Source organism: Diprion similis, chromosome 10 (genome assembly GCF_021155765.1).
Source record: "Diprion similis isolate iyDipSimi1 chromosome 10, iyDipSimi1.1, whole genome shotgun sequence".
Taxonomy (NCBI): Eukaryota; Metazoa; Arthropoda; class Insecta; order Hymenoptera; family Diprionidae; genus Diprion; species Diprion similis.
In genome coordinates this window covers 6131275-6143246 of record NC_060114.1, presented here as the reverse complement: position 1 = coordinate 6143246, position 11972 = coordinate 6131275, and the positions used below count along the sequence as shown (strand labels likewise).

Below are 11972 nucleotides of genomic sequence, written 5' to 3'. Positions count from 1 at the left end.
GCGAAAATATTAACGATTAGGAAAAGTGCTGCAAAAAATTTCTTCAGGCACTCTTCCGACGTAATTTCTCGAGAGAAATCATCAGAGCGCAGTTCAATCGCGCTGCGAGCAACGGATCAAAAGTTACAGCCAAAAAACTTCACGACTTCATCGTGATGTCTCGGCTGTTCGTCGAATTTCATTTCAACAATAAGACGAAACGTTATTCGCTAGGAAAAAAAACAAAGCCTAACCCCTTACTATTCTCCAGTCTTATTTTTTGGAATTTCGACAAATGCTGACAGTTGGCTAGCTGCATGAAGTCCTACGTTGCTGTGTACAACGAACTTGAAGTGACAAGAATTCACATCTGTAGGATATTCGAACTACTACATAGACCTGCGGGATCTGACGAAAGTCATGGAATAAATTGTCGGAGAATTAATTCACGATTTCAGCGGGCTTCTGTGGTCGAAGATCTTTGAAGTTTTCACAGTTTATCCTAACGAATCCTAATCACGGACTAAAAATTCTCAACTCGTCGAAAGAAGTGGAAGGCATAGGAAAGAAAGGTATAATAGTAATTATCCAAAAAAATCTATAAAATACAGTATCATTTTACATCGAAATGTTTATTTCACTCATACAAAATGCATCTATCAACAGGTGATGGTATTATGGTATAATAATTGTATAGAATGACCCAGGACTACTGTCTCATAGGCCACCAATTTATTGTGTGAGAAGGAGGCATACTCAGTCTTTTCGGGCCAAGTATAAGTTTGCAATTTGAGTTGTATGTGAGCTGAAGATGAATAATGCAACTACACGAGACGAAAGACCGTTGCCTTCTTGTTGCACACGATTCTTTACACAACAGAGGACGTTACGCGTTTTTTTACGAAGCACGAAATTGAGGTTAGGGTCACGTAATGTCAGATTTGTTCGCGACAGCGCATGCGCGCAGTACTGAAAGATCATTTTTAACTCCTAAGACTTAAAACTGGTCTTTCCAGTACCTCGCGCATGCGCATTCGCGTACTCACTCCACCATCATAGAAACGGGTACTTTGTGCACGAAAAACATGAATGGAAAAACGCGTAATACATGCTCGCGTTATATAAAACGACATATTTTTTTGTGATAGTAAATCTGTCGTTGACAAATCACAGATTTTCATGAGACAGCCTATGGGGTGATAATCCTGGGTCACCCTGCATATCATTTTAACAACAGATCTTACACAAAGATATCATACATCTAATGAGGCAACGGATTGTATTTCTATAATATACACATCTGGAGACAAGGAGACGATGTTAAAATACGAATAACACAGATTTATATACTCATTAGTTTTGCACATTGATGGATGTATCGTTTTTCTCTTTTCACTCTTGATGCTCGTATAAAAGATTCGTTTTCATTCACCATTGCCTGAAAAAGAAAGCATGTATGAGATACGTCTTTTCTGAGTAATAAAAACTCCTGCCACACATATTTTCAAAATAATAACAAAAATTTTTCTGTCCAAGGATTTTTACCAGAACACGCTACACGTAACGTTCGCTCCAGTTATACATCTAGTCCAAACGAACGAACCAGGAATCAAAAATTGGTGGAAAAGACAATCGGGATCAATAAAATAAAAAACGCGAATTTTATCTCCCAATTCAAAAAATACGCTCGATGAATTCCATTTTTTCATCTATTGTGCAACCACTGTTTATGAAGACTGTTATATTTTTCTTCAGACTCCGAATGGAAGCAGTATAAATATTTCGAAAGAAACACACATTGATTTAGCGAAACACGAACACAAGTTTCGAATTGTGAATGTCAAGTAAAGACAATCCGTTTTTTGATCATCCGAGAAATTTGTTTCTGCTCCTCGATAGAAAACATCACTTAATTTTAATTTGTATATGCTTTAATGTTCACTTAATTACCCGTAAGTTGGAGCTGGCTGGGACCACTGTGGCTCGTACTCTACGTGCACAGGCTTCTCAACGATCCTTTCAACGAAAACTGGCTTCTCAACGTAAACTGGTTTCTCTATGTACTCGACGTATTTCGTTGGGGGAGCCGGGGGCGAAACGTAAACGTGGTGAACCTCGGGGGCACTGTTGGACCCGAGCTTGTATCTGAAAAACGAAAATTCCAAAATCAAAAGAATTCTTCAAAGGGTCTTCCTTTAATTGTTTATTATTTGGTTCGTTTATTTTTTTTCCGATTTTTAACTTCCCGTTTCTCTGCTGTCAGAAAAAAAACTAAGTTATTGTAATCACCCTGAAAATTAAAAGTTAACTTCCAAAATTTGTAATGGTCGATCCATTACAGTGATTCAAAATTAAATAAATGGTCATATTTTAATCTATTATGATATACGAGGGCTTTAAAACCGTTAATCACGAATCTGAATTAATAGTTCGAAATTTGATTTGGATATCATTCTTTTTTTTCTATCTACTTGGAACCTGCAGTCTGAGGACGGGAAGTTCGAGGGATGGCTCACGGCCATTCTAAAGCCGTTTGTTTATTCAGAGGCTATTCAAACTCTGACATCAAACATTTGATGTATTTTGAATTCACGTGGCATTTTTTATATGTTTACATAGTTTATCAAATATTTTCTCCCTCCGAATAACGTACGACAGAACGGTAATAAAAAGGATGCAAATGAAAGAAACTTGGGAGTGTTATGTCTCGTAGTTGCACATAAAAAAAAAAAAAAAAAAACTATGCACTGAAGCATATTTTCCATTGACTAATAATTGTCTTATTCACCGAATTATCACTTCTTCAATCAATCGTTCTAACCGATAATACTGATTACGATCTTTGTAATCGATTACGATCTTTGTTTTCGACTGGCCACAAACTCATTTCAATAACGACTTAACGGATGTTTACGTACTTGAAAGTGAGTCCATGTCTTATTGTTAGTTGTGGCTAAAAATTGCCTGAGGCAGTGGAATCATGGGTAAAGTGGAAACAAGCAGAGAAAGAGTATCAAATCTGATTGTACACTTTTATCTACGGAAAAACGTTTTAAAGGCTGAAAACGACCACAAAAGATAGGCACCCAATTAGGTGATTTTTTGACACGCTTCATGTATTTGAATGAAACCAACACTGAAATGTTTTTTTAATGAATAGGAAAACTTCAGCGTTAGTTTCATTCAAATACATGAACCGCATCAAGAAAACACCTCGTTGGGTGCTCATCTTTGGGTTTTTTTTCACCCCTTTAAACAATTTTTCCAAAAAAAAAAAAAAAAAAAAACACGTATCTCTCAGTTTTCAATGTTCTACGACATACATGAGTCTCAACGAAATCAGAGGAGGACACCAAACTGATGTTCCTTGTAAGTGTTGTAAAAGAAGAAAAAGAAGGAAGTGACGAAAAAGATGTAGATGAAAAAAAACCTTCTCAATATTTTTAAATATGTAAATTGAATTTCTTTACAAAAATGCTAAATGCTAAAAGTGAGGCGTTATTCTTACCCCTTAAGGGCTCCAATTCCAAATCCTAAGAGGCCAGCACCAAGGAGCTTCTTCTTCAAAAAGAGGGTACGTTTCGGTCTAACGAGTCCTTGTCCTTCGCCCTCCTCAGGGATCGCCGCTTCCAGAGGTAAAGTTTGCAGATTCGGATTCTGTTGAACATCCTCAGCGATTGCCACGACGGCAATGCAAGAGATACCCGCGAAAAGGAGGAATATGCTTGAGAATTGCATCTGTGGATGATAAAAATACGCTTATTAAATAGATAATAATTTTTCCAATTTTCATTAATTTTTATGCCTTAAATACATGTTTCGTGTACTTGAAAGTAAGTAACTGACAGTTGTCGGTTATAAAATCCTTATGAATATTGCGGCTTAAAAATCCAAAAACAAATCTAACGCAAAAATAAATAAATAATCGAATTATCTGAATGGAGTAAAATCCGTAAAATGTCTTCAACAAGACATTCATTCGATTATCAATAAAATATACAAAGTTCACAAATCTGTTGAATGTATACCAAAAAACGTACATGCGATCAATCAATTACATCGATCTGTAAAATGATGTATGAAAAATATTACTTATACAAGAATTAAAATAGAAAAAAAAATCCCAGATTTCGTCAATATTGATTGTGAGCATAAATTTGAATGAAATGAAATGTCTGCCGGTAGGAATTATCTGTAACGAAATCTACACGTCATTAGGAAAAATAGACGCTTAAAAGAAAGAAAAATACAGCTGAAAATCCACACCGGAACCTGGTAAATTCTATTCACCGAAATTAGGAATATATATTGTTTTAACGAACAAGAGACAGTTCGTGTTGAATGGCGCAGTCATTAAGAATTGCCCCAGGGATGATAAATTGTATTCGATGATAAGATAGTATAATTGTACGTATACTCATATGCAATTGGCTTCAAACATATGATTTTTCTATATCTATTTTCGTCATTTTCTTATTACATACTTGGAGGGAATTTAGAGACGGATGTAAAACTCTTGAGTAAATATTCATCACTGAATATATTTATAACTATAGTAACTTGTTCAATCGAATTAAACACCAAAACCGTATTTAAATTATTGAACAAACAATAAGAAAAAAAAGGTATATTTTGTTCTTAAAATTTTACGCAAAGTGAAGTTTTATATTCCGATTCAAATAATCCAGTGAATTGTGTATTAGTTTAAAAAAAACATATATTTGCGTAGAATTTATTAGTCCTAATTGAATATTCGTGTAAGCCATATGATCGATTAACTATCATTTATGACAAACAACTCAGACCCTATTGACAGTACCGACGTGAAAAAGCCGCGTTAAAGTTTATAAATTTAGACATTCTCTAATTATAAAGATTCTCTTAGTATATCCTTGAATTCATTCTAAACAGAATGACTAACTTCAACGAATAGGAAAATTAAACACAGATATTCGATCACGTTGATGACAATTATTATGATCACATTTTCAAATTGACAAAATAATAATCATTTGCATTAAATCAGTAATATATGAACCAAAAGGAATTTTAAAACACAAATCCATTAACACAACGGAGATATCTTCTCAGGAAAAGTCTTATCAAGAAGTCTAAAAATTAACTCGATGTTTCGAAACACTTTTCAAACTCCGACCATATAAGTTACAAGTTTCTGGATCCTGTCTAAAAAAATTTTACCACCTTCAAACGCTGTACAAAATTAAATACTCCGATTATTTAGATTTTCTAATTTTCTCTCCTTGTGATAGAATCCAATGTTGCAATTCAAATTATTTCGTTCACGAGTTCTTGTATGATATATATATATATCATCTTGCTGTAGTTAAATTTTGACATCAGATTATCGAAAAACATTTATTTATTTTCTTTTTCAATTATTTGTCACCTGATAGTTGATTTATCGTATTTCCAGACGGTTCTCAAATATATGAGTATAAATATCCCAAAACCATGGGAAAATTTTTTTCTTCAATAATATGATCGCTGATGAATGATAAGATGAAAAATGTCGTCTTTTTCTTGTTTTTTTTTTTTATTATTGTCGTACAGTTTTCGACCCTTTTTTAATGCTCGAATATCGTAATAAAATGACAAAATAAATTCAAATAAAATCTCTTCACCCTCACCTTGGTTTTTCAAAACTCGGTGCACGTTTTGTACGGTGTGACAAGTCCCGTGTACACTCGGTGTATTAAATTTTTGTGTGGTTGTCGAACGAAAGTAGATTGAATTTATACCCCAACAAAATCCCTACCACCTGTTTTACTGCACCTTGTGATATGAATCGATGAAGACATCGCGTGTAACCCTTTCTCCCACCTCTCACTCTCTCTCTCTGTCTCCCTCTTTCTCTTTCTCTTTTTCTCTCTCTTCCTTACTTTCTGGCCATGGTGTTACAATTAGGCTCAACCGTGATCGTGCGTGTGAACGTTGATAAATTGTAAATTCGTTTCGCTACGTGCAGACGTCGATGACGATTGTCGCCGAGTCCCATCGATGTGCCATTTCACTGACTCTGTACGTGCATCACGTCTCTGCGGTTGTGGATTATATAATGCATTATCCATGTAATGAAAGTCGATATGAATGAAATTTTAATCGAGGGATTGAATATCGACAGAGATCTTTATTTTCGTAGAATAAAATACTGACAATAAGCCGATAAATATCTGAATGATTTCTCAAAATAAGTAAAGATATTCGCAATTCGTTTTACGAATGGCCGAATTTCTTGACGTCAGAAAAAAAGATGGAAGATATTTATTTTGGGGAAAATTTTTTTCAATTTAATTTCGGTTCAACACTTCCAAAACTGCTGTCGATTGCAGTATACATTTTAAAAATTGGAAATAAAAATTCACTCGTCAGTTTTTTTTTAAGGGATAGGTTTTGTCGATCATTACCTACGTGAGAAAAAATATTGAAGACTGTTCTGTCATTCGAGTATGTTTTCTAGTCGAATCTAGTCTCATATCTGGTTTTATAGGCTATTTAAAATTAATTTTTGTCTGTAAAAAAAAAATATTAATCATTTTCCTAGAATAGTCTGAAATATCTAAGAAAAAAATACAAGACTAGTACCTAGAAATGTAAAGTTATTGACTTGATAAACATTAGCATATCCACTGTAATAGATATGCTTATAAATTTTGATATAGGTTTAGGAATATTCCGAAAAAATTAGATATCTTAGTTGAAAGATATAGAATCGAAACAGATTGAAAAAATGTTTACCTTGCTAGACTTAATTCAGTTCTGAAAGGGTTGAAAGCAACTTAAAAGGTATTGAAATTGGCATGAATGAATTTCAAACGAATTTAATGATTCCAGATCTTGAACCATTTGGAAACTGATAAACAAAACATAAAATAAAAGAATTGACAATCTTTCGAGGGAATCAAGTAAACTTGAACAAAATGAAAGAGAAATGATAATTATTGCAAGGAATATTAAAGAATTGGAGAACCTCGTGGGAATTGAATGGTATCAAACCAAATTGAAAGTATCTGGAATGTATTTACAGAAGTTAAAAGTCACCTAAAAAAGCTCTGGGAAGAAAACTGATAACTCCATATTTGTCAACTGTAACCTCATAAATTCGTATATACTTAATCTTGAGTACGTCAGAATTGAAATGAATCGAGAATACTAAAAAAACAGTATAACAAGGTGGCGACAAATTTTTGGGAAAAAAAATCTCTGACATTTTTAGGTTTTTCTAGGACCTAAAACCTAGTTTTTCCTGACATTTTGCCAGTTCTAGTAAGTTACTAAAACCTAAATCGTTCAGCTTACTAACTCTATATTCGGTTAAAATTCAATTCAAATTGAGGAAAAATATAACGTAAAAAAAAAGTGAGATTGAGCCAGTCAGTTTTCTCGATGAAAAAAAGCTAACTTATTACATCAAAAAATCATTTCTAATTCTCATGATAGAAAAGTAATATTTTCAGTTTTTTCCGCAACCAAATTGAAAATTCCCTCACATTTCCAGGTTTTCTGTGGCCACCCTGTATAAATGGAAAAACCTTCGACTGCAAACCACATATTACGTAATATCATCTAAGCTATTATATTTTTCCGGCCCTACCATGTTTCTTCACATTCCATTGAACTTCCAATTAGACCTAATCAGTTTAATTGTTTGACACGATGCTTAGACTTTTCTTAATTTCGTTATTTCCTATTCTTCAAATTAAAAATAGTGCTTGAATTCAGCTGATTTTCCTTCAAACGAATTTACCATCAGATCCATGAATTCAACGTGGCCGTCGCTGGCCCTATAACAATCCTGCATTGAGAAACTTTTCTTCTCAGTACTTTGAGACGTGCGAACGAAAAGAGAATATCTACAAGGTTATGTCAGCGGTCGTAAAAAGCACAGACTGCATTTCAAAGCAAGGTGTGAGAAGCACGCGTCATGCGCATCAGTGAAATTTCGGCACGTGCGGAATACGTATCACGTATCACGTAGACGTACACGTATCGGCTACATACACGCGTGTAATCCATTGGCCATGCTTAGAAGATGGCGCTCTACGCACGTATAAACGTACCTCACGAGTTACGCATCTATGTATGCTGTGTATGCATGCATGCATGCCTGTGTATTGTGCAAGAGAAAATAGCCGCCGGTAGCGGACTCGTCCCTTGGAGATGTGCCGTGTGTACAGACCGTTCAAAAAATTAATCAAAACAAAATAACTTACGACTCCAGAATTTAGAGAGTGAAACTGAAATGATTGAATTTCATTCTTGTCAGGGATCGTTGTTTAGACTGATATTCCACTTGAGATATGCGATATAATAGCGTATTTATTGGTAGACGTTTTTGGTAGTACGTGACTAGCGATGCAAACAACGAAGACAAAAAAAAAGTTTAGGAACATAGAGTATATGGATTGGGAGATCGGCAGAATGTCTGCTAAACAGAGGGTCGGTAAAGACAATTTCTACAACAATTCTGTATTTAAAAAAATATCAATTCCCCGTAAGAGGGAATTTCAAGCTAAATTAGAGCGCTCACGGTATATTTAAATGTGACAAAAATGTATTGAATTCACTGAATATCAGTATCAGTATCAGTAAATATTGTATTGTCATAAAAAATGATTACTATAAATATAATATGTATAGAATGGAACAATTAATCGATTTGAATTTGAACTGAATGATTTTCCCTGAACGTGGAAAAACATCGAGTTCATGGTTGACGAACAAACAATTTATATAATTCCATTAGTTACATGTCCATTCGTGGAAATTTTGTTTTCGAAATTATTCTCTTAAACTTTACGCCGTATGGATTATTGAAAATTTATATAATGTACAACCTCAGAGAAAAATTTACGCAATGGAATATAAAAAAATTATCTTAAGTTGAAGGTTCAAGAGTGATGAATGTTGAATTCTGACGACGTGATTTTTCATTCCGACGATTTTTTGATCGGACTGTACAACCGACACATCGTTAACGAGTAGTACTCATAAGCGCAACTGGTCGTAAATCAAAAAATCGCAAACGTTTATAGAAGGTATAAGTAAGAGTGAATTTATACACGTGCCCACCATATGACGTGTGCACGCATACAAGGTAGGCCATTTCTAAATTCTTGATCATTCATCCGTCCTTAGAGGTGAAACGATGACCAAATTATTGGTAACACAACTTTGTTACAGACAAAATGCCGCCTGATGACTGATGATTATGAGAAACGGTTTTACAGCCTATGCAAAATAGCAAATTGTTCAACAGCGGCCATATTGTTTAACCCTTGCTTCATATTTCAAGGTAGTTAGGCGTAAATGTTTAATTCACATGAGTTTTAATCATAAAATTTTTTGAGTAATTTTAAACATTCCTGTGAAATTTTAAAACGATTTACCATCCTGTTACTGTGTTTTTTTATTTCAAAGTTGAGCTATTTTACATTATGTAGATAGTGACTGGGATGAAAAATGATTGATCGAATTCGTTGATTTAGTATAATATGTTTGGGACGAGAAAACAATATTGAATAAGGATAAATGGACATTTCGGAATAATATAACATATTTTTGTGAATTTTGTCTGTCATTTGATAATTAAAAACATAACCTAAAAAAATATTGTAATTTTGGTCAGGTTGTACAATTAGGCAACGTTGCAAGCAAGGACATTACGCGCGTTATTCAAATTATTAGTTTTACTACTGTTTAGATACGGTATTGCTATAACACTGAATTATTATTTTTATTTTTTTGCAAATCTCCCGTTAAATCGTAACTAATCTGACATTTTGATTTATAAAAATAATGGATATAGCGAAGAAACAGGCCAGAAAACCGCCTTTCGACTGTCGTTGAATAATCTCATATATTACGTAATTCAAACGAATGTGTAAATATGTCCGTATTCATTTTGAGGTTAGTGTATGACATTTGAATACTATTAAAACTCTAATACTATTAGATTTGCATAATATTCAAATTTATCGCGACTGTCAGAAAATGTGCCTAGGAGGCCACCGTTAACTGTGGGATCCTAGGGACATTTTCTGAAGTCGCGATTGGTATTGCGTCGGCTGATCAGGCGGTAACTGTCGGTCAATAAAATTCGAACGACTTGATGCACGTGTAAAAGGTGCGCACTTTCCTCGTGGACACATGATATATATTGGTGCTTGGATTAATCGATCAGTCAAGTTTTTCGACTATTCGTTTCTCCGATTAATCGATTAATCGACACTTTCGATTAATGGTTTTCCCGATTAATCGATTGATCAACGATTTCGTTAAATCGTTCTTCCGATTAATCGATTAATCAAAGTTGTCTTATAATAATTCTGCAGCTCAGTCGGTATATGACTCGCAACTCATTAAACATGATCGGTAAATGAGTTGCGAGTCATATACCGACTGAGCTGTAGCATTATTATTAATCGCACAGCACTAATGCATACATGAGTACCGATGTAGCCGTGCATAATAACCCCGAATAATCATGACGAAGTAGTTATTATTTAACGCGTTCCTTCGGTGTTCGTGACGAAACTTCACCGTCACGTGGCGTCGGTGTTCATTAAACTTGTACCAGCTAAGTAGGTGAACACTCACTTGCGCTTTCTTTTGTATAATTTGTTTCTTCTTTTTCCATCTGGCTCGATAGATTTGCCAAAGTTGGAACCGTATTTAAGGCAGTGTAACAAAACCACTGCCTTAAGAGGAAGTGAAATATCGATGATAGTCGGTAATTATTATTATCTATCAGAAAATTACTCTTTAGTTCATACAGAAATGGAAATTTTTTTGTACATCAATTTTCTGTTTCCACTCATTCATTTATTTACGTAAACGTTTATTCATTCCCGAATTTAGAAAATTTTTTCGCAATGCATGTTTAACTTATCGATCTTAACAATCATTGTCTTTGATCAGGCTCTTGTCTTGTGAATGAATTACGTCACCTGATTTTTAGTTACATGAATCACATGTTTCATCAATTAAAGTTAAAAAAAAAAAACGGTCGAAACATTTCTTTTTATCATTCTATTATATTATTGCAATATACACTTTAATAATTACAGAAAAGAAAGAAAAAAAAAACACTCGTAAAAATTATAAGTAAATATAACGTAGAAATATATAACAAGATGTAGATGCATCTTCCTGCAGTATAAAAGGCTCCTTTTTGATTATTTGCATGTTTAAAAAAAATTTATTTCTTAAATTTAATTTTTCCTCTTCTCTCTTCTCTCTCCCTCATTCTGCACCTTTTGTCTCGTCGTCGTTTCAGAGATTGATGTAATAATCTTCACCACGATCATCTACACATAAAATAATGTACATATATATACACTATAATAAACATTTACGTGTGAATTGTACACGACTAATTTGTATAATATATTTTTAGGTTCAGAGTAAAAAGCAAACGAGAAACTAGAACAAGAAACTAGAAATCAGGACGAGGAAATTTAAAAAACTGTCTACTTGGTAAAAAACCAAACCAAAAACTGTCTCTTCGGTAAAAAGGAAAAACATAAAATACAATAAAGACACTCATGAGATAAAAATTGCAACAACGGTATAAAAAATTAAACTTGATTAAAATAAAAAATTATGAACTAATTAGAAAGATGATGTTTACAATGAATAGCACAAAACTTTTGAAAGTTAAAATTCAGTGATCTATTCAACTGCAGATTTTTTAATTCTTCATAGAGCTTTTTTATTATCAAATTTGTAATATCTCATATACTTACAATGTTTTAACCCCAGTATCCTGAAGAATAGCCACCACCCCATCCGCCGAAACTTTAGTACCAAGAAAAAAAAGGACAAAGACTTGTAGCTCATTTATTTGATGTAAAGAAAAACAATTAAAACCAATTAATGCCGTACGCGCATATTTGTGCGTACTAATGATTTGTATTGCCAACTCTAATAATGTTTATATAAATCTAATTAACTTGGTCCTGAACGAAATTTAC

General features: G+C 33.7%; 1 protein-coding gene across 1 annotated transcript; it reads right to left on the bottom strand.

Moving 5' to 3' along the window:
- Nucleotides 1-1360: 1360 nt before the first annotated feature.
- LOC124410997 lies at nt 1361-5751 on the bottom strand. Its single transcript, XM_046889800.1, has 4 exons — nt 5628-5751; nt 3488-3717; nt 1930-2124; nt 1361-1417 (listed from the first exon to the last, which is right to left on the bottom strand). Exons 2-4 carry the CDS (start codon nt 3715-3717, stop codon nt 1408-1410), a joined length of 435 nt encoding a protein of 144 aa, XP_046745756.1. The 5' UTR covers nt 5628-5751; the 3' UTR covers nt 1361-1407.
- Between the last annotated feature and the right edge of the window lie 6221 nt (nt 5752-11972).

What these genes read in the sequence shown, in the direction of transcription:
- LOC124410997 (XM_046889800.1), bottom strand. Translation starts at nt 3,717, where the DNA reads ATGCAATTCTCAAGCATATTCCTCCTTTTCGCGGGTATCTCTTGCATT. An exon ending in GGAATTGGAGCCCTTAAGGG is followed by an intron (nt 2,125 to 3,487) that starts GTAAGAATAACG and finishes TTCGTTTTTCAG; the next exon opens with ATACAAGCTCGGGTCCAACA.